We start from the raw sequence: 14,547 nt of genomic DNA, 5'->3' as shown, positions 1-14,547 counted from the left end.
TGTGGGAGCCTGAACTTCGCGATGGTAGTCTACCCGCCGGGTTCGGTTTGGCTTCGTTGGCTGTTCTGGTTCCTTCAGGGTCGCCCCTTCTGCCTCTCTCGCGATCGCTGGGTATGACCCCCGGGGGCCTTGCGTCGGCTGCTGTGTCGCCGGCTTTGGGTTTTTTGGGGTTCAGTGCCTTCACGCCTACCCAAGCCCTTTGCTCAATGTGTACACTGATGCGTCGTCTCAGCTGGGGCTTTGTGACCAGTGCTCACCAGGCTGGCCAGGGGCATTAGGGCCCGTCCTTCTGTCAAGCTCACAGCACTGTGCGGGAATTCGCAGTGGTGTGGTTTGCTCTTCGGAGGATTCGGATCACCCGCAGATCGACGATTCGGCTCCATTCGGACTGCTCTCCGGTGGTTCATTGCCTGAACCGTGGGGGTTCAATGCGATCCTTGTCTCTTTGGGGTTGGTCGCTTCGGGTGACTTGTCTGCTGAGATCTTGGGGTTTGGCTATCCTGGTGGTTCACGTACAGGGAGATTCCAGTGTCTTGGCCGACGGCCTGTCTCGCTTTGTTCCCCTCTCCACAGAGTGGACGGTCGACGACGCTTCCTTCCGTTGGCTTTGCCAGACGTTCGGGAGCCCCAAGGTGGACCTTTTCGCGTCAGCGTGGACGAGGCGCCTTCCCGTGTATGCGGTGCCCTTCCCCAATCGCGAGGCCGTCAGGTCGATGCCTTTCAGCTGGACTGATCGAGGTGGGAGTTCCTGTCCCTCTTTCCCCCGATTTGGCTGTTGCTCCAGGTTCTGACTCGCTTGGAGACTTACCTGGGGAGAGTTGTCCTTCTAGTCCCCTTAGTGGCCGGCCCAGCCTTGGTTTCAGGCGCTGCTTGCTCGGTGTCTGAACCCGAGGGTTTTCCCGTGGCTCCGCCTCTTTCAACAAATTGGGCCAGTACGTCATGTGGCTGGTTCGATCTTCTCGAGTCTTTGCGTATGGGTTTTTTGACTCGAGTCTATCATCATCTCTATGGTGATCAGGTGGCCTCCTTGTTGGTGTCCCACCTGAGGGTGTCTTCTAGGGGGCAGTATGAAGTTTCCTGACGGTCCTTCTGTTTCTTTTTGCATCTTCGTCGTGTTCGTTGTTTGTTAGGGTGATCTTGTCCTTTCTCTCCTGCTTGTTTCAGGACCATCATCTTATGCCTAACACTGTCGCCTTGTATCGTGCGGCGCTGGCGGAGCCGCTTCAGCTTGCCTTCGGTATCGATGTTGCGTCTGCGCCGTTTCACAGGCTGTCTCGTGCTTTGTGTCACCTCCGGCATGCTCATGCGCCGCCCGAGCCGTCCTGGTCTTTGGATGGAGCGCTCGCTTACCTTTCGTCTCATTGTTTTGTTGTGGCCCCTTCGGTCTGGGATTGTTTCTCCAAGGCTCTTTTCTTGTTGGCATTAACCGCTGGGGGTCGGGTCGGGGAGCTTCATGCTCTCCTCTGGCGCAGAGGTTTCTCCTCTTTCGGTTGTGGCAATTGTTTTGTTCGCTTGCAGCCGTCTTCTTCTTTTCTGGCGAGGAATGAGTCTGCTGCATTCCGGAGGGGTTCGTGGGTTGTTGATGCTTGATTGGTATGGCTGGGGGTGCATTATGCTTTGTGTCCGGTTGCGGTGCTCCGCCGCTATTTGCGCGCCACGGCTTCTGTGTCCGGGGACGCGCTTTGGGTTGATTCTGTTTCTCTTCTTCCCTGTTCGCAGGTTCGGGTCTCCCAGGTCGTCCGCAGGGTTATCAAATCCAGCCAGCCTGCGGTCTATCCCCGTGCCCATGACGTCCGTAAGTTCGCGGCTCTTGCTGCCGTCTTTGGGAATATGTCTTGGTCTGATATTCGGGCTAGGGGTTTTTGGCAATCGAACAGGGTCCTGACTGCTTCTTACCTCATGAATGTCCCTGGGCCCCATCGGACCTGTGTTGCTTTGGGTCGGCGGTTGCAGCCAGTTGTCTCGGCTTCGAGTTGAGGAGTGAGCGATGACCGCCTCCAGGGTAAGTCCCTCTTCTTCCGTGTGTGGGTAGTTAGCTCCGGGGAGCTGACGGGGCTCCCCCCAGAAAACCTGCGTTGAATGTAATGAAACGTCATTTTCTGGGTGAGTCCCGGAGGCTCCCCAGCATCTCTCCTTCCCTCCCTTCAGTCAGTGTTTTTACATGTTTTTGACATCCAGCCTCAGAACTGAGGTGAGAGTAGCCGGCGTGAAGGGTCTGGGGCTTCCCCTTCCCCCTCCCGGGGAGGGGGAAGCAGCGCAGCGACGTGTGACGTCATACTAGTTGGCTCGTTTTCTGTTGGGGAGTTCTATCCACTGGTTCGGCTTTTAATAGCAATTTTAACCAGAATAGGGGTTTGTTTTGGGGCGCTTACCTCTCTGGGTGCCTGGTCCGGTCGATGGCAGATAGAGAATGCTTCCAAACACACTGGGGTTTCTATAGGCCATTGCTCCCCTTGCCTGTCTGAGGGGGGCCCGTTTCTGGCCGTGGTCCCTGGTAGGCCTAAGAACTCCATACACATGACTGATGCCAAAGTCTGATATTAGCATATCAGCCTGGGATAGCTCTGGGGAATCTCTGGGACTCATCCAGAAAATGGTGTTTCATTACATTCAATGCTGTTTTTTTATTAATTTAGGTATGTGCTTCAATCTTCATATGATTTGAGACCAGGAGAGGAAGTCTTTCTTACTATTTTGCTGCCTCCCATGACTGCTAGGAGACACCATCGATCTTTTTGAACCATATTGACAACATTGGTATTTAAACATTGACACAAAACGTAAATCATCATTTGATATCTCGAGGTTTTCTTGAGATGATTTCGGGGCTTAGCATCCCCGCGGCCCGGTCCTCAACCAGGCCTCTTTTTTGTTACACACCCCCCAGGAAGCAGCCCGTAGCAGTTGTCTAACTCCCAGGTACCTATTTACTGCTAGGTAACAAGGGCATCAGGGTGAAAGAAACTACCCATTTGTTTACGCCTCCACTGGGGATCGAACCCGGAACCTCAGGACTACGAATCTGAAGCACTGTCCACTCAGCTGTCAGGCCCCGATGATAACAACATTACACTGACAATAAACATATAATGATAACATTTTATGGGTTAAAGCTTCATGTAGTTTTAGCTCAAAGAAATAAACACCCTACAATATTTATATCATTACTTTCTAAATTTGGACAGGAAATGGCACAGTTTGGACATCAAAGGCTGCCACAGAATCACCATATGGTTGACCAAGTTCAAAGGGTGGGTAACCGAATACTGCAGGCCAACAATATTATACCACAACTGTACACCAAGATTTGGACTGTTACTGTTATTGATGACCCCTCGGACAACTGCTTTGTCCTACCGGTAAGCCATTTTACTTTTTTTTACCTATTTACAGTGTTTAGATGGAGCTCAAGGAGGCCCCAAACCACATGATGGAACCCAAATGTTAATAAGCATGAAGTTTGCCCACAACCAGTGCCACCAACAGCAAAAGCACCTTTGAATGGGGCTGAATGAGATCCACATCCCCAGAAAGATTGAAAGCAAACAGACAGCCAATGAGGGGCATATAAAAAAGGCCCCTGGAATACCTGGAACATGGTCGCCACCTCACGCTATGTAAGCATTTGGACACCTTACGCTGTGTAAGCATTTGGGTACGACAAAAGCTCTGCCAAGCCCCAAGCATGATCAAAAGATGTCTGCTAGCCAGGGAGAATTTGGAACCTCATATGCCTCTAATAAGGAGAGGAAGACCCAAACCCAAAAAGAGGCAGGGACCAAGAAAGTGGCAAAATCTGGGTCTCACAAGAGGTATGTAAAGAGAGCCTCTCAAGCCTCCAAAATAGGGATTTGAGAGGAAGGAAACTTCTGGAAGAAAGATCCCAATTGGCCCAGAGGCACACAGAACTGAATCCTGTGGGAAGCCGCACATAAACATTCTCATACAGGAAGGAAGGACATTAAAACTCCTCCCCCCCCTGTTACGACCCGAGTCCATCGTCGGAGCACGGAGCAGTGACAACAATGCCATCTGTGAGTCCGCTCCCGAACCCCCTCCAAATGGACGATGCCATCTAGTGATGACGAAAGACGCCGGCAATACGTGCTGGATTCCCTTCTTAATTGGCTCGTGGAATAGCCGCTGCTGACCTCTGGTGAGGTGGCGCTTAGACAGCAATGCCATCTATGGAGTGAAGAGGTGGACGTTTGTGTCTAAGCCTGTAAGTGAGGTTCCCTAGAGCGTCCCAGTATTAATGACGTATCTGATTGCAGAGTCGACCTGGGACTGCGGTGTTGGACGATGGATCAGTCTACCCAAGGCAGCCAAGGTCTCCTCATCAGTCTGCTTTGAAGAAGCTGTGAGCCATCCCTGGACGAACTCTGTTGAGAGTAATAGCTTGCCTGAGGAGTGGCAGTGTTGGGAATCGCCTTATCCGGGGTTGGCTGGTGGAGGAGACCACCCACTGGGGTGCTGTATGAGGAGAGTGACCAGCGAGTCACACGAGGCTCCTGGCTAGGGCACGCAACCCTAAGTATCGGTCGTGGAGTGGCCTACACAGCGGAGCTGATTGGTACCTGCCAGCTACAGGTTGGATTGTGGTTGAAGGCCTCCACGACGAAGCACCCAGTGGGACTGTGATTTGGCTGGCCTGTGGCCAGGGTAGATTCGTCATAGTCATAGTGGATTCATCGTGGACCACGGAAGAAGGAACCAGGGCTACCCATAGTGAGCAGCGTTGAGCATCCAGTGTCTTCGGAGGAAGACACAACTGTACATAAGTGTAGTAATAATCCCCGCGTGCGACTGTTATTTATTTATTTATTTATGGTGGTGGTAAATATATCAGAAAAACTGGAACATTTGTATCCCTCCCCCTTTAATTTAACTTGCGTTACGGAACACACCCCTTGAAAGCCTCTACTAACTTGGGGCCAGATTCCAAAACTCTACTACCATCAGAGAAGAACCTGGTTGCATCCCAGTAGGGCCGTAACACCCGCCTGCAACAGGAGACCCTCCTGTTAGAACAAGGAGGGAGTGACTGGGTAGTTTCTTGTTTCCTCTGCAAGGGAACAAGGAACCACCCAGAGTCAAAAAGAACCCAAGGGCCTATATTCTGATTCAGTATGATTCTGATACAACAATTATTATTATAATAACTAGCTGTACCCGGCCGCACATTGCTGTGGCTCAGCAACGCATGTGCATTGCTGAGCCACAGAAACCTATCCCCGGTCTCCCAGTCCTCCCAACCATTCCCCCCCTCCCTTCCCCTCGTCCTCCCAACCATTCCTCACTCCTATGTCCCCTCGTCCTCCCAACCATTCCCCACTCCCCCATCCCCTCGTCTTCTCAACCATTCCTCACTCCCTCATCCCTTTTTCCTCCCCATCATCCCCTCGTCCTCCTAACTGTTCCCCACTCCACCGTCCCCTCGTCTTCCCCACTATCTCCCACTACTCCGTTCCCTTGTCCTCCCTACCATTTTCCCCTCCCCCATCTGCTCGTCCTCCCTACTATTCCCCACTCCCTTGTCCCCTTGTTCTCCCCACCATTCTCCATTCCCCTGTTCCCACTATCCCAACTTCCCTGTTCCTTCGTCCTCCCATACCATTACCCTGTCCCCTCATCCTCCCCATTATCCCCCACTACCATCCTCTCATCCATCCCACCATTCCCCACTCCCTCATCTGATGATCAAATGATCTGATGTTCCCATCAGAAAATTGGGAACATCAAATGATCTGGGGCAAGATTTACGAAGAAGTTACGCAAACACTTACGAACCTAAACATCTTTTCTCAATCTTTGACGGCTTTGTTTGCAATTATTAAACAGTTAATAAGCTCCAAAGCTCCAGGAGGCTGTTTATAACACTAACAACAGTTGATTGGCAAGTTTTCATGCTTGTAAACTGTTTAATAAATGTAACCAAAGCCATCAAAGAATGAGGAAAGATATACACGTTCATAAATACTTGCGTAACTGCATAGTGAATCTGGTCCCAGACTTTCCTATCACTGAAATATAAGAAAAAAATTAAAAAACGAAATGAAAAACAATAAAAAAAATATGCTCATGAAATGAACGGTATGGGAAACAACACAGCTCAATTCCAACGCAATATCACACAAAATAATTAAATCAAAATGAAAATAAATAAAAATCTATGAAAATTCAATTTATCAATGAAATCGGAAACATTGAAATGTAATCGTAACATAATTAGTATAGCATGTGTTGGTTTTATGTGCAACAGATGGCACTGTTTTTCAAAAATACATGTTTTTACCTGTCACAGGGGTGGCATCTACATAGTAGGTATATAAAAACATGCACGTATTCGAATGGAACGTTGTGTCAAAATTTCAAAGAAATCGGTGAAGAACTTTGGGAGATTACAGCATGTGTTGCTCTTACGTCCAACTAATGGTGCTGTTTTTCAAAAAAAGCATGTTTTCTGGGGGAAGCTCCTACTGCTCCCCGGAGCTATCCATGGCTGATATGGATACCCTAACTATTTTGCATCAGTCGATGTGGGTGGAGTTCTAGGCCTACCGGGGACCACGGGCCAGAACCTGGCCCCCTCAGAGAGGCACGGGGAGCAATGGCCCATAGAATTGCACATGTGATTTGGAGCATTCTATATCTGCCATCGACCGGGACAGGCACCCAGAAAGGTAAGCGCCACAAAACAAACCCTTATTCTGGTTAACAACAAAAATCGACAAACGAGTAGACAGAACTCCCCAAGAAAAACGAACTAACAAGCATGAAGTCACACGAGCCGTGCCGCATATCTGCGCAGCTCCCCCCTCCCCGGGAGGGGGGAAGAGGGAGCCCCAGACCCCTGTGCCGGCGATCCCCGCCCCAGTTCCTCGGCTGATGGGATAGTGCATGGTTGTGTGGCTTCAGCTCCGGTCTTGTCTCAGTGCTGTGACTTGTTTGCAGTGCTGCTCTTACGGTGGTCGTGTGAGCTGGTAGTAGTATTCTCAAGTACTCGGGCTGCATGTGCTTAGAGTCACCTTCCCTGAGTGCCCTGTAAGTACCGCCCTTGGGGCTTGGGGTTGCCTTCCACAAGTCACCATGGGTCTACCTCTGTTGGCTTTTCGCTGCTTGGCGTTTGGCCGCCCCGAGTGTTTAGGGGTTTTCCTCCCTTGTTTGCCTTGGGGTAAGTGGTAGTTATAGCACTGGTGGGGCGCAGGGTACTGCGTAGCTAGTTTTCACCTATAAAAAGCGGCCGGCTCTGTTCCCTCTGGGTACTTTGTCCACTTGTGTGGTTTTTCTTTTATATTTGTTTTTGCCTGGTAGGGGGTCTGCCTTGTTTCTTCCCCCCCTTCCCCGTTATATTAGGGTCGTTTGTGTGGTGGCACCCCCTGCTTCGCCCTCACGGGTGGACACGTCCCGTGGGTTCAGCTTTAGCAGTTTGCTTGGTAGTTTGGGACGCCGGTTAGCAGTGCCCTGCCTGGGATAACCCTTAGCAGACCCAGTCTAGGGGCCCTGGGAAACCCCCCGGGGCTCTCGGGTCCGATAGTGGAGACCCTCGGGCCCCACAGTTGAGGGTTCCTCTGTCCCGTTGTCTCAGGGTGACTCTCCTTGTTTTTGCCTCCGTCATGCTGCCTGTTGGGTCGGTAACACATTGGACCCTGAGTCCTGCGAGCTTTGTTGCTTGTTCGTGACTCCATTCACCCAGTCTGCTGATGAATTCCCGTGGGTGCAGGCAGCTTGCGTGTTGCGGGGTAGGTTGTTGCAACGCGCTCGGGTTTGTCGCTTCCCCGGACGCCCCGAGGCTGTCCCGCTTTGTGTAGGGACCCAGACTTCGGGGTTTTGGTCGCTTCGGCCTTGGTTCCTTCCACGCCCCCTTGTTTTTCCCCCTCCTGCTTCCGATTCCTACGCATCTGCAGGCTTCGGGGTCGGGGCGGGGTTAGAGGTTCTGAGACTTGGGCAGTTTAGGGGGTTGCCCCGTCCGGGGTAGCTGCGGAGGCATTCGAGTCTGTTCCTCCGGCCGATGCTACGGGGTCTGACCAGTGGGCCCCTTCTCTTCCAGCTCTCTCGGCTGCCCCGGCTTTTTCTTGTGGAGCCTGGGCTTTGGAGGTCGACTCGGCCCTGGGGCCTGGTGTAGAGGCTCCTGGGGTTGGGGAGGAGCGGCCTTGGGGGCCTTGGGCTCCATTGCGCCCCGCCTGGATTTCCGTCCTTCTGAGCGGGGCTTACTGTTGCAAGGAGTGGGGTTTTCTTTGTCCCCCTCTGTGTACGATTTGGGCTTGGGTTCTGCTCCTCCCCGGGTTCGTTTCCGTGTCCCTGTGGTTTCTTCGGTTCCGTTTTCTGGAGGTTTTCGGCTACCCGCATCTCTTCGCCTGCGGTGCGGTTGGCCTTTGCGGCTTACCTCCTGCATGTCCCGGAGTTTGCCTCCATACTGGTTCCTTCTGTTCTGGACCGATTGGGCTCCTTGTAGCCGTTTGGGCTCCTTGTAGCCGTTTGGGCTACTTGTCGCCGTTTGGGATCCTTGTCGCCATTTGGGATCCTTATCGCCGGTTGGGCTACTTGTCGCCAGTTGGGCTGCTTGTCGCCAGTTGGGCTGCTTGTCGCTGGTTGGGCTACTTTTCTTTCTGTCCTGCGTATGCGCCGTGGGAGTTTGTTTTGGTTCCGGGCGGTGTGCACACGTGTTGGTGTTCTGCATCCATTTTCTCTCGGGGGGGGGGGGGGGGGGCTGCGTTCTCATAGGCTTGCATCATGGCCCTTCAGCGCTTATGTTCTGCTGGTGAGTTGGTGCGGTCTGGCATCTCCTTCGTCCTGACGCTGTTTTTGTTTTTGGAAGTAGGAATGGGTGTACATCCGTACTTGAGAACGTGGACTGTACCAACGGAGGTGCCTACTGCAGGGCTATTGGCCCATACAGGGCAGCTCTTGTTCTCACCACCTGCTTCCTTCCTCGGTTCACGGGTGACTGCGGGTGGCCTCTTGGCCCTTCCGAGGCGGCTCCTGCCTGTACTCATCCTGCCCCTCTCCTATGCTTGTCTAACCTTGCTTGAGTTCAGGGCCCCACCTCCACCTTGTTCCACAGTGCAACGGTGGAGGGGCCTGTTCGGTGGTACGTTTTCCTGTGTCGAGGGCGTTTTGTGTTCGCCTCCTTGTGCTTGCAGGATTGGGTTCTGGCTCTTTGGTTCCGCCTCTTCCCTGTCGTTCGCCTGACGAATGGATTCTGTGCTTCATGGGCGCTCTCGTCTCTGCTCTTGGGGCTGTGTATGGGGTCAGCCCAAGTTGGGCTGCCTAATGTGTTCCTTCGATTACCTGTTACACTGCACACGTTTCTTCTACCGTCCCTGTGGCTCGGTTGGGTACTCGGTTTCCACCTGTGTCCCCTTACGATTTACCTCTATTCCCTGTCGCTTCCTCGGGGAGTGTGGTGACGTTTTGCTGCAGTTTTGGTACTGTGGCTGCTTGTAGGAGTTGGTTGTGGCATTTTGTTCGGCCCCTTCCGTGCTCCCTCTGGGACCCTCCTTCCTTGCCGGTCTTGCTGTGCCGGGCCTGGTTTTTCCATGTTCCTTGGATTCTCTGTCCTGTCCTCGTTGTGCTGGCTGGGGATGAGCTTGGGGTCTTCGTCTCGCCCCTCGCCTATCATTCGGTTTCGGTTCAAGTTCCAGAGCCCAGTGGGCTCCCTTCCTTAGTGTTTTTCATGGCTGCCTAGGGGTTTTTCTTGACGCTGGGGCTTTGGGGGAACAGCTCGGCCCCGGGGCCTGCAGGGTGGGTTCCCGGGGCTGGGGTGGGGCTAACGTGGGGGGCCTCAGGCCCTGTTGGTCCCCGCCGGAGTTTTTCTACCCCTCTGGGCGGGGCTTGTGGTTTTATGGAGTGAGGTTTTTCCGTTCCCCCTCTCCACACGTGCTTTTTGGGTGTCGGCCCCTCCCTGGGCTCGGTTTCCTTGTCCATTATGCCTGTTGCTTACGTCCTGTCGGTGGGTGCTTTTCTACGGTCTTCGCCCCTTTTTTCCGGGATGGGCCTTCTTCGTCATGTCCCCCTCTTCTTGGGGTTCTGCATGACTTTTGGTCTCGGGTGCGACGGGGTTTTTGTGCCTTCGTCCTTTGTGTTTGCTTCTTTTTGTTCTCGAAGGTTCGGAACAGTTTTGCTCCTTCCCATTTTCTGGTACGTCTGTCGTCGTTCGGTTGGGCTTCCCTCCGGTCCTTTCTGGGGCTTGTGGGTCCTATTCCAGGCAGCTTTTGGGTGTTTGACCTTCTTGTTCTTGTGTTCATATCTCTTCTCTTAGCTCTGTCTCGGCACTGCTCATTTTCCTGGGGGCAATTTTGCTCATCTTAACCCTTAACCCTTAAATGGCGCATGGCTATATACCATTTGACACCCACAGGCGCATACAAAAAAAAAAAACTTTTTTCTTCCTAACCTGTTAATTTGTGTTCACTGATCATGGGAAAAAAAATATAAAAAATTGTAAGTGGCATATATTGCCCGCTATAGGGCGGGGAAGTCTGGCAAATAACAGGCGCTGACTCAGCATGCGTCCCAGGCGGTTTGTTGCTTGCCAGCTGTCAGGCCGGAGTTGCCACAAAGAGATAATTACCTAATTATTTCAATATCTCTGATTGGTTTTTCGTAGTTTTTTTGCTGTAATCTTATTCAATAGTGTGTAGTGTGATGTATTTATATACAGTAATAAAATGAGTGAATCATCGCTGTACTCAAAAATATGGTGTGCATATTGTTGATTCAATTATATTCATCAAACAGTGAACAAATACTTTGTCGGTTATTACACTATATACACAGGTCATATATAAGTATCTGCATGTTTTGTTCACCATAACGAACCACTAAGTTGCTATTATGAGTCAAAAAGTAACGAGGAGTGACCGCCGTGTACCAGCCAGCCACTCACGCCGTCCCTCAACACCTCACTCACCCACATTCTCCTCCCACCATACTGTTTTTGCTTTTATTCACTATATACAGACGTTATATATAAGTATCTACATTCGTGTTCACCATAACAAACCACTAAGTTGGCATGTTGAGTGGCAGTGGCAGCCAGTGGCAGCCCGCCACTGGCTGCTACTTGCTCCCTCCCTCAAGTCACCTGACTCACCCACATTCTCCCCCCACAATACTGTTTTTGCTTTTATTCACTATATACAGACGCTATATATAAGTATCTACATTCGTGTTCACCATAACGAACCACTAAGTTGGTATGCTAGGGGCAGTGGCAGCTAGAGGCAGCCTGCCACTGGCTTGCACTCCCTCCCTCCCTCACCTCACCTGACTTGCCACAATTCTCTACCCACCATACTGTTTTTGCTTTTATATACAGGTGTTATATATAAGTATTTACATGTTTTGTTCACCATAACTGTACATATAAGCTTATATGGTGAGTAAAGGCACAAAGACGTAGGACCTCACACAGTCAGCTGGCTGCTGCCCTCAAGGCCAGACGCACTAATATTTCTCCTCCAACAATACTGTTTGTGGTGTTATTACGCTATATACACACATTATATATAAATATCTACCTGTTTTATTCACTGTACTTGTACAAGTAAACTGGTATGATGCCCAAAGACCATTGTGGTCACCAGTAAACAACATGATAAATCGTGCAGACGACGCCACCGCCCTCACCAAAATGGCGGCTCCCAACCTACTTCTCTTGCTGTTTATAGCCTCTATACACACGTTATATATGAGTATCTACATTTGTATTCACCATAGCGAACCACTAAGCTGGTATGGTGAGTGCAGTCAATAAAAGGTGGCCACACACAGAAGACAACGCCACCACCCTCCCTCCATGCAGCACAGCACTAAATATCACCAGAATCCTGCTATTATCAGAACCCTGGTCAGTTTTATCACATTCAGGGGTCTTCTGTAATAATATCATCGCAACATAATAGCATGAACAAGTATATTATGGGATTTTTAGGCGATGCTTTGGTCACAAGCTGAACAGCAGTGCTGTGAGCTCATGCTGCGTGCGTCAGGCTTGGTAGCTCACTCAATACTGAGGCCCCCTAACACCCGGGAATTTGGCCCACGATTTTTAAAAAAAATGGCATCTGTTTACAAGAGCCCTGATGAAGGTGTGGTGAACCCCGTGTATCCGTGGGCCGTTTAAATCTTGCGTAGTACTCCAAAGCATCATATGATGCGATGCGCAATTTTCTGCAAGTCGGTCAAAGCATCATATGATGCAATGTGCAATTTAAGGGTTAAACCGCGCAAATCATATATATATGATATCAGTGACAAAACCGAAACTGCCCACATCATATATATATGATTTCATGTCTAACACTATAATTTAAACGCCCCGCCTGGGATAGGGGCAGCTATAGTACAGCCACAATCGATAGTTGCCAGATGCGACCTAGAAAAAAAATCCAGGCCAACATTCTTGGGTGTTAGAGCGTCAGTATTGAGCAAGCCACCAAGTCTGGTGCACGCAGCACAAGCTCACAGCACCACTGTTCAGCTTGTGACCACAGCATCGCCTACAAATGCTATAATATATATGATACTGCTATTATTTAGCAGTGATAGTACTGTATTACAGAAGACCCCTGATTGTGATAAAACTGGCCAGGATTCTGATAATAGCAGGATTGTGGTGATATTTAGCGCTGTGCTCCATGGAGGGAGGAGTAAGGCTGTGGAGGGAGGGTTGTGGCGTCGTCTTCTGACTGTGTGTGGCCACCTTTTATTGACTGCACTCACCATACCAGCTTAGTGGTTCGTTATGGTGAACACAAATGTAGATACTTATATATAACGTGTGTATAGAGTGTGATAACAGCGAGAGGAGTAGGTTGGGAGCCGCCATTTTGGTGAGGGAGGAGCGTCGTCTGCACAACTTGTAATGTTGTTTACTGATGGCCACTATGGTCTTTGGGCACCATACCCGCTTATTTGTACAGGTATGGGGAATAAATAGGTAGATACTTATATATAATGTGTGTATATAGCGTAATAACACAAACAATATTGTTGGAGAAATATTAGTGCGTCTGGCCTTGAGGGCAGCTGCCGATCAGCTGACTGTGCGACTAGCTACGTCTTTGTGCCTTTACTCACCATACAAGCTTAGATGTACAGTTATGGTGAACAAAACATGTAAATACGTATATATAACGTCTGTGTATAGTGAATAAATGCAAAAACAGTGTTGTGGGAGCAGAATGAGGGCGAGTGAGGTGGTGTTGAGGGAGGGAGTGGCAGTGAGTGGCTCGCTGGTGTGTGGCGGTCACTCCTCGTTGCTTTTTGACTCACAAGACCAACTTAGTAGTTCGTTATGGTGAACAAAACATGCAGATACTTATATATAACCTGTGTATATAGTGTAACAACAGCAAAACTATTTGTTTTTTGTTTTATGAACATAATAATTGAATCACTAATATACACACCATAATTTTGAGTACAACGATGGTTCCAGACATTTTATTATATAAATATACCACAATTCACTGTATGGAATAATATTACTGCAAAAAAACTAAGAAAAAATCAGAGACATTGAAATAATTAGGTAATAATATATTTGTGGCAACTGCCGTCTGACAGCTCGGGCAGAGTAGACCTCGTCTGGCGAAAGCTCTGCCAACGCCCCTTTTTTGCCACACTTCCCTACCCTATTGCGGCTAAAATATGCCACCTACGATTTTTTTGTTATTTTTTCCGTGATCAGGGAACAAAAATGAACACTTCTATAAGACAAAAGAATTTTTTGGATTTTTTTTTTTTTTGTTGCGCCTGTGGGTGTGAATTCCATTTGGGCCCCTAGCAGTTTGAGGGTTAATGAGTGCCTTTTCGCTCCTGCCCTTCTGCGGGATGTTGATGCGGGGCGGCTCCTTGTGCGGGTTCCTTCCCTGTCGGCTGGACTTGTGGCAGTGGAATTGCACGCTTGTGGCATTTTGGTTTTGGTCCTGCGTTTCTTTTCCCTCCTGGGGCCATCATAGGATTGGCTTGCGGAGGATGTAGAGGCGCTTGGGGCCGTTCCTGGGTCTGGCACCTTGGTTTCTGCTGCTAGTTTTGGGTATCGATGTTCCTTCTGCGCCGTTTTGCAGGCTGTCTCGTGCGTTGTTTCACCTCCGGGGCTGCTCATGCATTGCCTGTGCCGTCCTGGTCTTTGGACAGGGTGCTCTCCTGTTTTTCTTCTCCTTGATTGTTGTGGCTCCTTCGGTTCAGGTTTGCTTTGCTACGGCTCTCTTTTTATGTTGGCATTGGCCTCTGGGGGTCGTGTGGCAGAGCTTTATGCTCATCTTTATGCTCATCTTATGCAGTGGTTTTTGGCTCCTATGGTCGTGGTCATAGGTTTCTTCGTCTGCAGCCGTTCTCCATTTTTCTAGCAAATGATGTGCCTGCTGCTTTCTGGAGGGGTCCTTGGGTTGCTGTCTCGACTTCGTGTTGAGGAGTGGTGCACCGACCGCCTCCCGGGTATGTCCCCTTGTTTTCTTAGGTAGTCTTTGGTGAAGTAGCTCCGGGGAGCCGTAGGGGCTCCCCCCAGAAAACCAGCGTTGAATGTAATGAAACGCCATT

General features: G+C 50.2%; 1 protein-coding gene across 2 annotated transcripts in view; it reads left to right on the top strand.

The window, feature by feature from the left end:
• LOC123760569 (metalloendopeptidase OMA1, mitochondrial) overlaps nucleotides 1-14,547 on the top strand; it is a 250,307-nt gene that overhangs the window by 116,531 nt on the left and 119,229 nt on the right. For both annotated transcript variants that reach the window (XM_045746252.2, XM_069328218.1), the window contains exon 5: nucleotides 3,186-3,359. In XM_045746252.2, the coding sequence (XP_045602208.1) occupies nucleotides 3,186-3,359 (174 nt within the window). The remainder of the gene's footprint in view (nucleotides 1-3,185; nucleotides 3,360-14,547) is intronic.

This window comes from Procambarus clarkii, chromosome 21 (genome assembly GCF_040958095.1).
Source record: "Procambarus clarkii isolate CNS0578487 chromosome 21, FALCON_Pclarkii_2.0, whole genome shotgun sequence".
In the NCBI taxonomy this organism is placed as follows: domain Eukaryota; kingdom Metazoa; phylum Arthropoda; class Malacostraca; order Decapoda; family Cambaridae; genus Procambarus; species Procambarus clarkii.
This window is presented reverse-complemented; position numbering and strand designations above follow the sequence as displayed.